The sequence below is a fragment of the Sinocyclocheilus rhinocerous genome, unplaced genomic scaffold (genome assembly GCF_001515625.1).
Source record: "Sinocyclocheilus rhinocerous isolate Xijiao unplaced genomic scaffold, SAMN03320098_v1.1 scaffold313, whole genome shotgun sequence".
Lineage (NCBI taxonomy): Eukaryota > Metazoa > Chordata > Actinopteri > Cypriniformes > Cyprinidae > Sinocyclocheilus > Sinocyclocheilus rhinocerous.
In genome coordinates this window covers 217,077-235,913 of record NW_015627539.1, presented here as the reverse complement: position 1 = coordinate 235,913, position 18,837 = coordinate 217,077, and the positions used below count along the sequence as shown (strand labels likewise).

The 18,837-nt window shown below is 36.9% G+C and overlaps 2 protein-coding genes across 3 annotated transcripts in view; one reads left to right on the top strand and one right to left on the bottom strand.

Moving 5' to 3' along the window:
• LOC107729871 (polycystin-1-like) overlaps positions 1 to 5,585 on the bottom strand; it is a 111,397-nt gene extending 105,812 nt beyond the window's left edge. The window contains exon 1 of the mRNA XM_016540597.1: positions 5,011 to 5,585. Within this exon, the coding sequence (XP_016396083.1) occupies positions 5,011 to 5,279 (269 nt within the window). The 5' untranslated portion in view covers positions 5,280 to 5,585. The remainder of the gene's footprint in view (positions 1 to 5,010) is intronic.
• Positions 5,586 to 14,111: 8,526 nt separating this feature from the next.
• Positions 14,112 to 18,837, top strand: part of LOC107729575 (somatostatin receptor type 5-like) — an 8,311-nt gene continuing 3,585 nt past the window's right edge. For both annotated transcript variants that reach the window (XM_016540154.1, XM_016540163.1), the window contains exons 1-3: positions 14,112 to 14,126; positions 14,158 to 14,358; positions 15,961 to 17,089. In XM_016540154.1, the coding sequence (XP_016395640.1) occupies positions 15,968 to 17,089 (1,122 nt within the window). In that variant the 5' untranslated portion in view covers positions 14,112 to 14,126; positions 14,158 to 14,358; positions 15,961 to 15,967. The remainder of the gene's footprint in view (positions 14,127 to 14,157; positions 14,359 to 15,960; positions 17,090 to 18,837) is intronic.

The following is an 18,837-nucleotide window of genomic DNA, read 5'->3' as shown; positions in this document are numbered from 1 at the left end:
ACCTAAATATAATATATATATATATATATATTAGTGCTGGGAAACGATTAATCTCGATTAATCGCATCCAAAATAAAAGTTTTTGTGAACATAATATATGTGTGTGTACTGTGTATATTTATTATGTATATATAAATAGACACACATGCATGTATATATTTAAGAAAAATATGTTATGCTTATATATTAAATATATTTATATATGATAAATTATATGAATATAAATATATACATGTAAATATTTTCTAAATATATACCGTATGCCCTGTCTTTAAATATACATAATAAATATACACAGTACACACATATATTATGTACACAAAAACTTTTATTTTGGATGCGATTAATCGTTGCCCAGCACTAATATATATGTATATATATATATATATATATATAGAGAGAGAGAGAGAGAGAGAGAGAGAGTCACGCTACGATGATTGAAACGCACAAAGAAAATGATGAACAATGCAAATAGTCTTTAAAATAGTCACACAAGGGCAAATCCAAGACAGAACAGGCAGGAGACACATGTAGGGATGTAGTAGATCGGACGACAAACAGAGAGCAGAACACAACTAATATAGGAGGGCTTATGAGGGTAATAAATGACACACACCTGAAACTAATGACAATAATCAAACGAAGACAGAAACTAGGTCACACAGAACACATGGGGGATCAAAACACAACAAAACAGTTCATAAGTCTGACATATACTGTATATATATATTAAAGATCACTACAAACCAATGAAGACCTCTGAAGACCAGAACAGACGAGTAAAAAACTAATATAAACCAACACAGGTCAAAGACCACTGCAAACTGCTAAAAAAAGCCACTCCTTTTCATTTATTTTACATTTATTTTTTAATTAATATAAAGTCATATATATTATAATGTAATTATATTACATTATATTTCTCTAACTAATTGATTATTAAAATAATTAATATTCAGGGATAAAATACATCTTAGATCAACAAAATACTAAATTAAAATAACTTTAATTGTGCTAGACATATAAATAAATAAATAAACTTAAAAAGAAAGGTCAATGCAGACTATCAAAAGCCAGTGAAGACCACTACAAACCATGAAGGCCACTACACAGACCAGGGACCTGTTTCATAAAACAAGCTTACCAAATAAGCCAGGCTTATTTCAGTTAGTCTGACTTATTTTGAACCAAATCAACTGACAATACGTCAGACTAACTGAAATAAACCTTAAAAATCTTATTTGGTAAACGTGTTTTATGAAACAGGCCCCAGAAATGACTGAGCAAGAAACATCACTGCAGCTGAGGAAGACTTGAACAAGTCTGTTTTTGTTGTTACACTGCAGCTCTTCTCACAGATGAAGCTACTTAAGCAGAATTACATCACTCCTGAGTCAATTATGGTTCCTATTAAACACGAGCGAATCAGTGAATCACCGCAAGAGCAGAAACAAAAGAGAAAGTGCAGCAGTCTGGAGGTTTACTGTAAACAACTCATTCACTGTGAACTGCTCACTGCATCGCGCACGTCAGCACCAGACACTTACAGATTAAAGGGGTCATATGATGCTATTTAAAATTTTCCTTTCTCTTTGGAGTGTTACAAGCTCTTGGTGCATAAAGAAGATCTGTAAAGTTGCACTGCATCATCACTGTGTCTGTCACTCGACTCTGTTGCCCTTTCGGGATTGAACTGATGGTAAAACTAACAACATTATTAACTGTCTTGATAGTTACTTTGAATGCTGAAGCTCGCGATTATGGTAAGGAGCGTTACATTTCCGACGCGTGCTCGTGGTGTTCGGCCAATCACAATGCACTGGGTCAGCTGGCCAATCAGAGCAGACTGCGCTTGTCAAAGGAGGGGGCTTTTTTGAGAGAGGCGGGGCATAGAGGACCTACAATAATGTACAGTATTTGAAAAATAATGTGTTTTTTGAACATTAAAGCATGTCAACATATTCTGCTACACCAAATACACAAAATAATGATCTTTAAAATAGCATCATATGACCCCTTTAAAATGGATTTCCAATAAGCAATAACACCGCTTCTTATGAAAGATGCTACTTTGGAGGTTTGGAAAGCAAGTCAGGTTGGATTTGCACTTCACACTCATCCAGTTCAGAATGACACAACTGGAGAAGGAAAAGGAGTGAAGAAACCTCCTAGGAATGGGAACGGGAGTTGATCTGCGTTTTTTTTCTTGAAGGGTGGAAAGAAGGAGCGGGTGGAAGGGGAAAAGCGGCGATCCTGCGCGCAGCAGCTGTGAACTTGAGAGACGCGGCGCGCTGCCAGATAGCGCTCCAACGCTAATGCACCTCGCCAGCGTGTGTCAGCGCCATGACGACAGGCTTTTACATTTAATTACTGTTAACCAGACATCCTTTCATTCTCACAGCAAAGAAAATGTTATCATCTATCTCGGTCTTAGAGACGCTTAAATATGAAAGATCACTGGGCGGCCTCGGCGGCGCAACGAGAAAAAGGAAGTGAGGTCAATGATTTAAAACTCCTAAAACTCTTAAGACGTCGCGTCTGTGCTCGTCTCCGTGACCTACGGCGACTGTCTCTGGAGATTTCAGTCTCAGAAAGCCAAGACTCACTGACTTTATCCTTCTTTACCTCTTCTAGACAGAGAAGCTCCAGAATGTTTGTAAAACTGCAGCTGCTTTGTGTAGATAAAAACTTTTTTGTTTCATCTTAGAATCATTCCTAAAACTCTTAAGACGTCGCGTCTGTGCTCGTCTCCGTGACCTACGGCGACTGTCTCTGGAGATTTCAGTCTCAGAAAGCCAAGACTCACTGACTTTATCCTTCTTTTTGAATTCCTCTAGACAGAAAAGACAGAGAAGCTCCAGAATGTTTGTAAAACTGCAGCTGCTTTGTGTAGATGAAAACTTTTTTGTTTCATCTTAGAATCATTTTTATTTCATTTTAATCAGTCTTTCTGTCTGTATCTTAAAATATCCACTTCAGAAACACTTTCTGCATATTTTTTTTTGTTCCATTTATGAACCACTTATATAGAAAATAACTTTTATAGACAGAGAAAACAGCATGAATTTAAGTTTTAAAACTGTGTAAAAAAACAACAATGCAAAAACTCCTATTGCCCATAAAGACATCTGCATTCATAAACATTCATAAATAAAATTTACTGCTGCATTAGCACAACTTATTGCAATCTTTAAGCATTGGAGTTAACAGGGGGAGGCCGGGGTTATAGTTGTCAAAACTGTACAAATCTTAGTAAGATTTCAAATCAAATTCCAGTTGCACAAATGCTTGTTTCAATATCACCATTTCAATATCACCATATTTGGCCTTTCTGTTCGTTCAGTGTGTGTTCAATGAACTGAAACTTTTTTCCATGGGCAATAATGGCGGAAAAACCAATAACTTTTTTGCTTTGTGTCTACAGAAATTGACTTGCAGAAATAAACAGCCTGAGAAATATTCACTGGAGAACAACAACAAGCCCCCTAATGAAGAGCTTGTAAATGTGACCTATAGTGTTATTGACAATTTTACAACAGTTGCCTGATGAAAGATTTCGGTCTTGAAGTTTATGCCCTAAAAAAAGAGTTCAAAGTATCAGATCTTTCTGCACATACATCTGCAGCCTATGTGAATGGATAACACATGCTGGAGCTCGAGCGCCACAGAAACGAGAGTAAAGAACACAGTATTCTCAATGCAAGGACGCCGTCGCAGGACGCATCACAAGTCTACCTGCACAAACTCTTCATGCATCTGCTGGTACACAAGCTGTGTGCATGGGTTAAATCAAGTGCAGGCATAAACTTATGCAGCTATTTGGACCTTTTCCTGGGTTGAGATGTGAGATGTTTTCTCCACTTTTTCCACTTTTTGACAGTTTTTACAGACTGAGATGAATTGATTGATTTGGTATTGACTTTTGGTCACCAAAACAAAGTCAGTGTGTCACATAACCTCCATCATGAATCCGTGTAGGACTGTTGGCGCAAGCTACATTAAAGTGATTATTACGTTTTGAATATGGATATTTTTCTTACAAAAACGCATCGATTCGCTACAGGAGGCCTTTGTTCACCCCCCGGAGCCGTGTGAGACACTTTTTTTATGGATGGGCGCTTTTTATTTCACTTCTTTTGGACTGATGCATGCAACACCCTCTGAGTGGCATTAAACTGCTTGAAAGATCAAAAACAGTTTTTAATATAACTCCGACTGGATTCATCTGAAAGAAGAAAGTCATGTACACCTAGGATGACTTGAGGTTGAGTAATTTGTGGGCTAATTTTCATTTTTGGGTGAACTAACCCTTTAATTACTGTAGTTATTCTGTTCTGAATGTCAAATTCCTTGTTTTCCCATCAAATGTATTCTATCTAGTTGGTTGAATAAAAATATTTGGACTTTATATTTAAAAGTCACCTCAAGCTAGCATCAGGTAGGCCTAACTAGTTTGGTAGCAAGTTAGCATCAGCTAACAATTTGTTTTTTCAAATTATACTTTTTCATAATTTCATAATTATTAATTATATTCTTTTTCATTTTAAGCTAAAACTGCCTGCACTCTGATTTTGCTGTAAATGCATAAAGCAAATTGCTTTGTCTGGGGGGCATTTTACTCCACCTGTGGGGCAAAACGCCCCCTTGGTACAAATAAATGTTTTATTAAAAATCTAATAACATGAAAACTCTGGACATTTTTCATACTTGGTTCATATTATGTCAGTGTCACTAAAACTATTATAACTTTTCTGAACAATTTTAACTTTTGTTTCACAGAAAAAAATTACATACACAGTCCTTATAAGGGGGGCGTTTTCCCCCACTCTACCCTTCTATTTTTTTCCCCCATCCCAGACATCCTCAGTTATGACTGATTGACACATAAACAGTGGCAGTCTGAAGTATTACACCAGCCAACATTCTTCACCCGTCACCTCAACCAGATCACAACAAACACCCGCATCATCGCCCACAAACCCGAGCGGCGGCGGTCGGTGGGTCACTTACAGAGTGTGCGTGTCGGTCGGTAGGTCTGACGCCGCTGGGGCCTGATCCAGCCCGATGCTGGAACAATTAACCACGCACGAGTTTTGCGGTCCCACCGCGGAGCAAGAGCAGTTACCCGGACACGGGCTGCAGGCTCTCCCGTCTGCCGCGACGCCCGAGCGCGCCTCCAGGCAGCAGAGCGCAAAGAGCAGACTGGAAAATAATCCAAACTTTGGGAGGCAGACGCCATGTTTTCGCTTAAACGCAATCTGTCCATTTCTACAAGGCATAGCTCATTCGCATCTCATCGCCCCTTCTGTCGGTGAAGTTTTCCTCGGGGCGCGTTGAGGAAAGTTCACTCTTTTCCCAGTTTTTCCATAAGAGAAACGGCGTACAAATCGCGTTTCCCCCCCCAAGTTCGCTGACGTCCCCCCTCTATTCCTCCGTTAACGGAACTGGATTCACTTCTTCTCCAGAGGAGGGGAAAAAACTCTGGATTCTGCTCTGCCAGAAGTTCCTGAAGAACTTCCTCTCGTGCTCCCATCCTGCAGTGCCGCTGCTCTCCACTGGATGCACAACACCAGCTACTGATTATCAGGCAGGCTATACCCAACCCATTACCACAGCTAGATGTTTTAGACTTTATCTTTGACTTGATTTAGTTATGGCACAACTTTTCTACTATGCGGCCCATTTTATTGTCCATATGCATAGAGACCACGCGCACACATAAATGCATTGGATGATGTAAAGGCAAGTGGCTGATAAAGAAACATCATTCAAATATTGTTCACCAGGTGCAGAACTTTACAATTGTGACATGAAAACCTGGTAATTTATTTTTTTTAAATATTGCAGTTGTTTCCGTTTTTAAGCAACATTATTTTGAATTGGTGATGTCTTCAATAGCATTGTCCATTAATCTTATGTAATATTTTATTCTTTGCAATAATGACAGTTTCTTAATGACATCATCATCCAGGAAGGGGCATAATTTTTGGTGAATTATACACCTAAAACATCATTTTATAATCATTTTATTTTTTACAAAATGTAGCTAATTTTAGAGCTGCCAAAGCTAGTGTACACCAAATATGTTTAACATTATTTTTTTATTTTTTTACTGCACATTCAATAAATTTACCATTTTGTTCCGCTACTAAAGACTGGTTAGAAATCAAGATATTCATTCCAGTTATTTAATTTAAAAAAAAAAATTTTTTTATTATAAATTGGTGATTTTTCTTTTTTATCTGTCAACTTAATTAAAAGTAAATATTTTCCAAATAACAGTTTGTTTTAGTATGTATGACAATGTAAAAGCCAATTATTCAATTTTGGAAATGTTTGATTTAGTTCTCTTAAGTTAATATTTTAAGACTTTTTGACACATTTAATATTTTCCTCACACAGTATAAATGGATTTAAACACATAAAGATATACAACATCTAGCATCAAAAATTTGAAAACCCTAAAACCTTCTGTCTGATTAAATTACAGGAATCAGTATGATAATATCAACATTTCAAATGATTGTCAGAACGAATATGATGTCCTCTTAGAACAATGCATTATCTCCATATTTCTATTCTGTTCATTTTCTTGCTGCTGTATAAATAATCAAGTCATAATTAATAGCTACAGCTTAAGAATCTGAGTTTGACCAGAGCATTTCTGAGAGTCTGATATTCCCTTTTATAGGAATACACTTTAAAATTACAACACAAGCATATTCATTTTTTTAAAGAAGGTTCAGAAGGTAATGATCCTGAAATAACTCTGCAGACATGAATAAACTATAGCCTTTATTTCTTATCTTTTCCTTAGGGAAATTTTCCAAATATGGCTAATTCATCATTCATGCACATTGTTTTGCACTAACCAGAGCAGATTTGATCTCTGGCAGAACGTGGATGAATTATTCAGGTCTTGATGGGGTATGTTGTGTGTTCAAACTCTAGGGGGAGCCGTAGAAGATGTCTCAGATCTTCACATCATCTGAATTAGTGCTGGACTGGAACAAAACCCAAGGATGCAACTAAATATACAAGTCATTGAAAAACACACATGGCTGCTTACACACTGTAAAGTTTTAGGAGTGACAACCTTATTTAAATAAGCTGCAGAAGTGAATTATCGTTTCGTGTGTGTACGGCACAGAACTCACTCTCGAAACTGCAATAATGATTGACACCGTCAGAGTTGGGTAGTAACTTACATGTAGTCTGGATTAGCTACGTAATCAGATTCCAAAAATTAAGTATTTGTAATTAGATTAAATTACATTTTAAAATACTTGTAATCAGACTACAGTTATTGATTACATGATTACATATTATTTGCACAATAGCAATAATGTATTCATGATTTATTGATTCTAACTTTTTTTTTTTCCTTTCTAAAATAGCCTACAAAAATGACTGTGAATTTAACGGTAAAAGACTGTAAAAATGCTTGTATGATTTCTCCTTCATATCGTACTACATCTTTTAGATGAATAAGGAAAAAACCGTAGGATGTGCACACATTAATTATGTGAAATGAGTTAAACGATTAAACGAAAAGGTACAAAAGCTGGGGTTTAAAAAAGTACTAATATGTACCATCTCGGTACTAAATGTACACTTTAGTGGTAACTAAGGGTACGTTCAAAACATTTGTACCTTTTAATCTGAGAGTGGTATTTTAACAACCTGATGAAATATTTTGATGAAATAATGTTCATTACGCATTTTAAGATTCGATCTTTCAGTTCAGTCATAAGAGTTGTATTTCATACAAATAGCACCCCACTTCATGATCAGATGCATCTATCAATATCATTCATCAATTTTTAACCAGCAACCTAAATATAAAAATAAAGAGTGTAAATTCAAAGCCATCAAAACATACAGCTAAAGAAAAAAAAGAGAGAATGATGAGTGTATAACATTTTCACACATCTCAGGCAGACTCTACTGAGCACATGCTGAATCACTGTTAGCTCTAACTTGACTATGATTGAAGAAATTGCAGTCTCTGATTGCCGTATGATTTATATACCATGGCATTTACATGCTATAGTCATACGGGGCAATCATGAACGAGTCCAAGCACATGCATGCTACATTTCCACCAATGGTGAGGCCGTGGAATCTGTCATTATGTGTCTGTTGTGAGGGAGAGCATCCCTGTTGAAAAAACAGCATATGCTGGTTAGGCATGTTTTGAAGCATGGCACCTGGTTTGAGCTGGTTTAAGCTGGTCCTGAGCAGGAGCTAGTTGCTTAGGACCGCTTTAGGACCAGCACATGACCAGCTTAAAACAGCTGCCATGCTTCAAAACATGCCTAACCAGCATATGCTGTTTTTTCAACAGGGATCAGACCCCCTTTAAACCATAAACATCAGCCTATTCATTTCTGCCAACCATTTGTCTGAGAAGATTGTCTGCATCAGTTTTCATCTTTACAATTCACTGATTTGGGATCATCGGCACAAAACCGTCACTGAACTCAGTAAAGTGGCATAAAAGTTGCCGAGGAGTGGGTTATGATCAGACAAGCCGGAGGGAAAATGACCTGCGATGTATGTGAGAGCTGCAGTGGTCTCATATTTTCACCAGGAGAAATTTCACATCAAATTGGCACTGCTTGCTGCTCTCTTTGAAAGCATTAGTCTGTATTGAAAGCACTGGCATTCATTTGAAATTACAAAACTTCGAGTTTGGAGCAGAAAGCTCATATTCGATCTGACAGAACACTTCGAAATGGAAAGTCACGCTTCTTTATTTCTGCAATCAGGCACCTAAATTACTGCTCCAAATGTGATTAAAATTGCACTGGCGAGTGAATAAGGCAGTTACTCGCTATTAGACTGGAATTATCAGAAACTGTAACATAATATACTGATTAAATCAGTTTTTTTATCTGGTGTAAGTTGCATTAGAGATATTTGAGTGTCATGAAACAGCTTTTACATAACTTAAAAATGTAATCAAAGTTTCCAATACCTACTACAATGTTATTTTGGTATGATTGATGTACTATTATAGCTTTTGTTAATATTTTGAATTAGAAGTATTTTCTGTTACTACTGAAAATGAGAAATGTTGCCTTGCAACAACTTACAAATGAGGACAATGGAAGCGATCAAAACTAATAAAAGAGCAATGATACACAAGTGCTATAACAAGTCTCAGTTAGCTTAACGCAGTACACATAGCAAGTTTTTTTTTAAATTATATAATAAATAAAAAGAAAACAGACAGAATAGAAAAAGAATAGAGCAAGTTAGAGGCCTTAAATAAATGTATTTAATAATTTATTTTATTTCATTAAAAGTATTTAAATATATAATTCATATTATTGCTGGTCAGATTAATTTGCCTATTTCTATGCTAAAAGTTAAGTTGCGCATAATTTGGACGCTCAAGTCACACTTAAAAACAAAACATCAAAGCGAACCAAGAATTTAAGTGGCATCTACAAATGAATGATTCAGGAGAATTCAGTCTGCAGCTGCATCAAAGTTATATTGAATATATTTCAGCACAGATTAGATTGGATTTTTCTGACTCCATAATATTTCATTTGTAAATATCATGCCTGGAGCAGCCCAAGCTGTCCATATCAATTTATTTTTTCATTTATGTTCTTTTCTGATCATACCACCGTGTCCTCTAATTGCATATATTTGCACTCGAGAACAATACAGCAGCGGCTTTCTAAGGATAAATGTCTTGAGATCAAACCTCAAAGCGGCGATATAAAAGCATGTAATTTCACTGCTTAGACTGAGGTGAAATCATACAATATTGGTAGGAAGACGGTGCAAATGCTGTTTGATTATATGCTATCTGTTGTGCAAGATCTGCTGGTCTTTTATTGCCAGTAGAAGAACAAATGGCAGCCTGGGAGTCATAATAAACTGTATTGAATCTCCTTCCTCTCTGTCCAAATGCAGGTAAACTATATTAACCCTCTATAACTGCATCATGTAAATAAATCACCATAGTGACAAAATCCAATGACACACAGACATCTTATAGTTATGACTCCCAAAGCTTGAATATTGTACTCGGTCTTTTGACAATGTTTTTGCATTGAACTCAATTGTGACAGTGATGTCTGCAGCTGGGGAAATTTTCCATGCTAACTACAATTTAAGTGAATTAGACTGGTGGAGAAGCAGAGAGAGCTCAACACTAATTTTGTGGAAGATACCACCACCTGTTTCAACATACTCTCAATACACTCCCAAACTCAATATATGTCTGTAGATAGTATTATGTTCTTCATAAAGGTCACTGTTAAACATGATTTACAGCAGCAGAAACACATGCGATCCCCACAGAGCTCCGTCCTCATTAACCCTTTACCTGCCGTCTTCTGCCTCAACCTTCTCTCTTTATCCAGTATTTCAGAAAATAACTTAATCAATTACACATTTATGCTGTAGGATGCTTAAGAATGTATTATACTGAATATAACTGCCATGGAAACAAGAAGAAGAGAATCTGACACAAATAATAATAGATTCAGTATGGGTTTTGGCCAGTAGGGGAGGCTATCAGCAGTCAAAAGGGGGTTGAAGGGTATTCGTGATGTTTCTACTAGTCGTTTTTGAATGCTTATCGATATTTGTTTAAGCGACTTTGTTCAACATGACAAAAATCTAAACACTGTGCACAAACCCAGAAGAAAATGTTGCTAAAGACAGTAAATATTTGCCAAAAATTGAATAAATGAATAAATAAATAATATATAATTTAAATAAATAACTTAAACCCAACAATAACAAAAACATTTTATATATAAACAAAAACATTTCATATATATATATATATATAATATAAAATATAGTAAATGTAAAAAATGGGTCACTGAAAAAAAAATCATTTTATTCAACCACTAATCTGAATACTGAGAGGATGAATTCATCTACATTTCCATATTGCATTATTATGCATTTTATATTATTCAGCGTGACATCGGTTTAAAGATTTGTAGTCTAAAAATACCCCATGATATGGTGATCACTGAAACAGAATGCGGCCTGTCAGAGCCGTCTAGGAAACACTGATGAATCAGAGAGAAGCTGAAGATTTGCAGGAACACATGTGGATTCTAGTTAATCAATATCTGTAATTATACTGCTGTGTACTTGTCAAGTTCAAAGCTGCCTCACGCATGAATGAACTCGACTTCAGTTGATCTCTGGTTTGTGTGTGTGTGTGTTTTCTGGATCTTCGGGATTTTCTCAGCAGCAAACACCCCTACTGTCTTAAAGGGGTCATATGATGCCTGTAAGTACGTTTTTTATATTTAAAGGATTTGCCACTGACGATTGCTAACGCGAGTTTTGAGCAGTGTAGAGTAGCGCTTGTTTGTAATTTCTCCGATCACAAATGCAGACATGGTTTTATGTTTACGCGCCGTGATGCAACGTGTAAAAAGGCAGTATAAGTCAGTATAATCCGTAATTATGTCCCCACTGGATGCAACAAATGCCTTGTTTATAATTGGATTTAATGTTTTTGTCTCGTCGCTCCGGCCTGACAGGGCATCATCACAATATGGTGAGGGGCGTAACATTTCCGTCACATGCTTGAGGTATTCGGCCAATCACAATGCACTGGATAGCTGGCCAATCAGAGCACACCTCGCTTTTCCGACCGATGAGCTTTGTAAAAATCGATGCGTTTCAGAAAGGCGGAGCATAGAGGAGAAACAATAATGTACAGTATGTGGAAAATAATGTGTTTGTGGAACCTTAAACCGCATAAAGACATTTCATTACACCAAATACACAAAATAATGTTCTTTTTAGCAGCATCATATGACCCCTTTAACACTGAGTATTTGTTGAGAGAGAAATTAAAAAAAAAAAAAATTATTTATACACCATTATACACCAATTATACACCAGGAGTACCACCTGAAAGCATGTTAATGTTTATGAGATACATTAAAATAAGATATTATACATTTATATTGATATTTAATTTGAATATAAATGTGTGCTCATGCATTTAAGCACCTGTTAAAGATACTGTAGGCAAGTTTTACGCACACACTATGGCCATAATCATGTATGTACATACTGTAAGGATGAACTTACATCTCTGCTGCACATTTCTTCAGTTATGTATGTTTGTAGTATAGATATATTGTCAGTTGTCAATATATTGTCAGTTGTCCTTTGATGTACTAACAACAAAAGATCAAATATTTTATTCCGCCGTGGTTGCACACTCCCCAAATGTCAGCATTTTTGTTTCATTAAAACTTAAAAATCTTACAGACCACATACTACTCATCTGACTTTCTTTTTGCATACTATGCTGAAAGGAAGTATGCATATTCTTTGCGAAACGTTGACCTCCAAAAACAATCTCAGTCGTACAAAATGATTGACAGGCATAAAGAGTTTTGGATTGGGCTGGAGAGATATTTCTTACAAAATGTCTTATTTCAGTGATATCTGTCAGGTAGTATGACTATTTTGTACTAGGTACATAAAAATATATATATTTTCCCCAGTGATGCCTGATGAAAGACGCCATCTGTTTCTGTGCGATTAACACCTAGAACGGTGTATTCTGTGTACCTCAATTCTGCACGCACCTCAAAGCTCTTGTTTTATCTGTCTGCTGCATAATTATGGCAAAATAAACCAGCTGTAGGTGAGATATGAGTACAGGAACTCTGTGAATTATGTAATGAGGTGCCACCGTCAAACCGCCTCAGTACAGATGTCATGTGTGAAGGGAGACACCTGTGAGCCGTACGCCTCATCTTTGTCTCGCACCTTCTTCTTAAAAGTTACTTTAAGCTTGTTAAAGGCACATCTACCTCCAGGTCATGTCAGGAATCAAAACTTTATCAGGTCTCCGTGTGGGTCGCGCCACTCATTTTAATGGATAAAGCTGCTATGGTCCATATCGGAGGTGCTATGTTGCTGGCACTCTTGAAAGATGGTTAAAGGGGTGAATTTCACAAAACCTGTCAAGAAAAGGTCAAAAATGAGAAATAAGAACTTCCATTTAGCTATTTTTAAGATTTCCTGCATTTTGACATTATTCTTCATAATGTGAATCATGGAAAAGTTTGCCGCTAAAGTTGCTAAAGTAAAAGTCTGAACACATTACAGTAATGAACATTTGGAAAGAAAATGCGATTAATTGCCATAAACATAATGCCACAATACTAAAAACCAAATGGTCGCAAAAATAAGACCAAATTATCCATATTTGAATGAAAGTGGAATTTTGTGTTTACAGTCCCAAGTTGGTGGTCTCAACAAATTATAAATGTCTTTGTTGTTTCTTCTTAAATTATCCTATCCCTAAAGGAATTTCACAGAATAATAGTGTTCATTCTGTTGGTTTATTATGAAATGTTGCATCATAAACCTTGTGCTTTTTTCCCCCCATAAAAATGGGTGTGGCCATTTGTACATTTTATGGGCCTTATGGGCTATTTTTTAGCTACAAAACAGCTTGTTGGTGTGTCTTATCATATTATTTTAATGTATCATCTTAATTATTAACACACTGGTTTGTAGTGCAAACAGTTTTACCATTTACTGCATGTTGTAATTCTTCTCGTTATTTCCCTATAGCCGCTAATCAACCGGAAGTCTCCCCCATATAGGCTTAATTCTGCGTTGAAGAATAAAGTGGATAAAGCTAAATTTGGGATAAATACCATAAACTCAATTTTACTATGACCTGGCAACAACCGTTTTTATATTTAAAAACGCTACAGCACGGCTAATGTACTGCTGTCAAAAAGGATTTCAACAGTAGCCTACCATAAAAATAGTCCATACACTTCATACTCACCATTACAAGTCTTCTAATAAGCTTATATTAGAAACAGACAAAAATTTCACATAAAATCTTCCGTTATGCTCTGCCAGTTCAAACAAGTTTCACCCGCGAACTTTGTTTACATTCTGCGCTGAGCCATATAAGGTAAAAGGGGAGGAGTTGAAACCGCGCATAAACTTTATTGGCTCTGTTGCATGTGGAATTTGAAAATGCAAAAACTATAATTAGAACTCGCCTTCCTTCAAACTCCATATAATTGGCAGAATCAGATATTTTTCAGTCTGGAAAATGTTCGGGTTATCTCTCTAGGTTTAACGGGGAGGTTTAGCTCGATCTCGGAGTGAATCGGGCAGTAGATGCCATCACCTGTAGCGAGGCTGCACACTGGTGTGAGAGCGTGCACGCAAAGGCTGTCCTCAAGCTATAATTCAGATCCCGCTGCTGACAGATTTAACCTGCACTATGTTTTCCGGTGTTTTTTACATTTATCTACTCTTCTCATCTCCTTCGAGGGGTGTTTCACACCTTCCTGCGTCTCACTGATACATACTCAGGTAAGCACAGTTTACTGTTTCGGATAGAGGTTTTGATTTATATTATTTTTGTCAACATTCCATCTAAGTTTAGGAATCTTGTAGTAGCCTAATATTTGTAAGGATATTTTTAACTTGCTTCAGGACTGTTTTCGTTGATACACTCTGATCGTATGGGACGTTGCGCAAAATAAGAAAATCTTATAGGCTATACGTTTTTTTAAATTTGTTATAAAAGCCCAATAATGCACTTTTAATGCCCTGGTGCTTTGCTTAAGCGTACTAAGTTTTAATGTCACCCCAGATGAATAGCATAATATGCATTTTAGTTTTTACGCAGTTTAACAAAGTGTTCATTTCTAAACAAACATAATAAATAATGTCTCTAAAGAATGCAACCAAGCAAGAAAGACCGGCTCACATCGTTCTTATCGCTGTCTTTGACGACTTCAAGCTGATTTCATCGAGGTGAGAGCAGGTAGTTTGAAAGAAAATGCTTTTTAGTAAATCAGTTGAGACCCTCAACGCATCTTCAGCGCCAGTGCGTTTATTCTGCGGGTAAATGCTGTGAGTTGCATGGACCAGCAGTGAAGTGCGTAGAGAAATCTCAAACCATTGTTATGGCCAAAAAATATTGTAAATAAAAATAAAAACTGTATACATATGTGACAAGTTGCCCCAACTTTGCCTCGAACACAGTTCAAACTTATGGTTAGCATATACTTTCATTATTTAGTTGCATATCATTGTAATTTTATTGTGTTGAAAACTATTATATGGTTTGGAGGTGAGAATTTACAGAAACTATGTAATAGTTTTGAACTAGATGTTCACTGTTGTTTTACTAGAATTTAACTGATTCAAAACCCTACAGCTACTGAGATGTGACAGTAGTCTATACAATGAAAGGGAAAACAGGCACACATAAAATTTAGTTTTAGGTTAACTGAAATCAAATGAGCTCTCTTAGATTATGATCTGTGCTGACAGTCGGTTTTGGGTGAACTGTGCTCAAATTTAGAGAAAGCGGACTGTGAAAATTGATCGCTGGACTTAATATAGATATCAGAATCAATCAAAATCCAATAAAAAAAATGTAAGGCATTTTTTTCATTGCATTTGTTGCCATAGTTAACTGTGTTTTGCCTCTTTAGTTCAAAAGCTTGAAAAAAAAAACGTATTTGGTTCAGTAGATGTCAAATATAGTGTTTTTTAAACCAGGCTTTTTAATATAGTTTTTAATGCATGAACGTACTGTGCCACTATGCAACACTGAGGAGATACATGAAACAGGAGACAGAAAGCGACAGAGAGATATGCATGTGTGCGTTGTGTCACTTCAGTCTCCTTGTGTGGGTTTGCTGTTTTGGCTCTGATCTTTATAGCTGAGGTGTGATCATCAGTCTCTCTGATCTCTCACTGTAAAACAAGCCATCTCAAGCACATTAAATGAACACAAGCCATATTCTCTCCCTCTGACAAACACATACACGCATAAAGAGAAACTATGTACCTTTCCACTGAGCTTTTATGGATTCATTGCTGCTTTATACTCTCTCTCGCTCACTCATCCTTACCTCGACACTAATTTCTGACACTTTTTTATCTTTCTGTCCATTCCAGATCCAGAATGGAGTCATTAAACCAATCCGGGTGGGTGGGAACAATCCCAGGGAATTATAACTCCTCCTCCTTTGGACTGGGATTTTCAGGAAGTCCAGTTGGGAATTACACTGGCAATGTGTCCGATCAAAGCATGCCGTTTCAAGGGAGCAGCACGATGGTTACTGCGGTCATATCATTCACCGTGTTCATCGTTGGACTCACTGGCAACACTTTGGCTATCTACGTAGTTTTGCGCTATTCTAAAATGAAAACAGTTACAAACATTTACATTTTAAACTTGGCTGTGGCCGATGAGCTGTATATTTTGGGCCTCCCTTTCCTTACGACGCAAAACGTACTGTCCTACTGGCCGTTTGGCTCATTCCTGTGTCGCGTCGTCATGACGGCAGACTCGTTAAATCAATTCACAAGCATCTTCTGTTTGACAGTGATGAGTATTGATCGCTATTTAGCAGTAGTGCATCCTATCCGCTCCACTAGTTGGCGCCGACCACGAGTAGCTAAAGCAGTTAGCGCAGCGGTGTGGGTGTTTTCCTTCATCGTTGTTCTCCCCGTGGTGATATTCTCTGACGTTCAGGACATGTTTAACTCATGCAACATGAGTTGGCCGGAACCACGAGACATTTGGTCGATGGCATTCATTCTTTACACCGCAACGCTTGGATTCTTCGGCCCCCTGCTGGTCATCTGCATGTGTTACCTGCTCATCGTAGTCAAGGTGAAGTCGTCCAGTGCACGGGCGGGATTTACGAAGCGCAGACGCTCCGAGCGAAAGGTGACCCGCATGGTGGTGGTGATCGTGGTGGTGTTCGTCCTCTGCTGGCTGCCGTTCTACATCATCAACATTGTAAACCTGGTGTTCATACTCCCAGAGAACAGCGTGATGGCAGGGGTGTATTTTTTCGCCGTCATCCTATCGTATGCCAACAGCTGTGCCAATCCGCTGCTCTACGGGTTCTTGTCCGACAACTTCAAGCAGAGTTTCCGGAAGGTGCTGTGTGTGCGCAAGGCAAACGGCGTGGAGGATGGAGATCCCAGTGTGCCGCGGACGGAGAAAACGACGACCCACGATACCTTCCTGACGCCTCAGAACAATGACTTTAATGGACACGTACAGGGCAGCCAGGTACAGTCACTCTGAAAGCACATTTCACATATTTTACATGTGTTTAATGAAGCTGTTGAATGTTTATTTTCGGGCTTTCAATAGATAAAAAGATTTTAAAAATTAACTGTGATTAATCGCACCCAATTCTGTGCGATTAATCGCACACTTAACGTGAAATTAAACACACCATTTATTCATCGTCGGCTTGCTCAAACTATACTTCAAACTCGATAAGCTTTAAATGGTACTTCAAAACGTGATGTATGCACACAACTTTACGTTTATTTAGAGTGCCATCTGATTTTCTTTTAAAATAGACATTTCTGCCTACCAGGGTTACGGGTGTTTTCATTATTATAGATTATTTTAACGCATTATGCATTTTTAATTAATCACATTCGTTAGCGCATTAATGTTGCCAGTCCTAGTTTATATTGCTAAAGTGTTAATATTTTTAGTCTTGGGGACATTCACCGTTTTCAACTAAATACAGAAAACTTTTTATGCGTTTTTGTAGTTCATTTACACGACAACAGCGTTTTGTGTGTCTGTAAACTTTTGAAAATGGGTTTCAAAGTGCAAGTTTTTGAAAACAATTGTATTATTGCGTAAACTACAAAAATGCTAATTTGTGAAAATGGTGACGTCATGCGCATGCGTATTTCGTGTTCGGTACTTGACAACCAAAACAGCATTTGTATTCACCGCTCTGTAGAAGAATGCGTGCATAGTCGCATAGTGTTTATTTACAAAGTGACAAGAGAACTACTGGCCTGGCATGCATAATGCAGCATTTATAATCATTTTTGTTGATCTTTGAGAAAGTTGATCATTTTAACAACGTTGTCGTCTGTATGCGAAACGTTAAAAAAATTATAAGTAAAAACTTTTCCATTTTGTGGCTGTGTAAACATACCTTTAGACATTCTGTTCTTTGCATTGTCTGATACGTTGAATGTTTTAGATCATAAAAGCTCAGTAACATTTAAAATAAGGTTCCATTTGCTACATTGACTAACAATGAAAATTACTTTTGAAGCATTTATTTATATTAGTTAATGTTAATTTCAACATTTATTAATTCCTTATTAAAATCAAAAGTTGTATACATTAATACTATTTAACTGACCTGCGCTAACATGAAATAAAGGAGAATTTTAAACAGCTAATGTTAAAGATTTGCTCATTGTTAGTTAATGCATTAGCTCATGCTAACTAATGGGACCTTATTATAAAGTGTTGCTGAATGTTCTCTAAATTTGTTTAAGGCACAGTTCACCCTAAAAAATGAAAATCCTGTAAGCATTTGCTCACCTGACTGAGTTTCTTTTGTGGAAAAAAAAAAAGATGTTTAGCAGAGTTTTCACATTATGCTCTCTTCTAACAATCAATGCATATGAACAAAAAGGACAACCAGAACAATTCAGAAGACTTAAAGGATTTAAGTCATATGATCGACTTGATAGCATTCAAAAGTCTATCTTAAAGGGGTCATATGATGCTGCTAAAAAGAACATTATTTTGTGTATTTGGTGTAATGAAATGTGTTTATGCGGTTTAAGGTAAAAAAAACACATTATTTTCCACATACTGTACATTATTGTTTCTCCTCTATGCCCCGCCTTTCTGAAACGCGTCGATTTTTACAAAACTAATCGGTCTGAAAAGCGAGGTGTGCTCTGATTGGCCAGATATCCAATGCGTTGTGATTGGCCGAATACCTCAAGCATGTGACGGAAATGTTACGCCCCTACCATACTGTAATG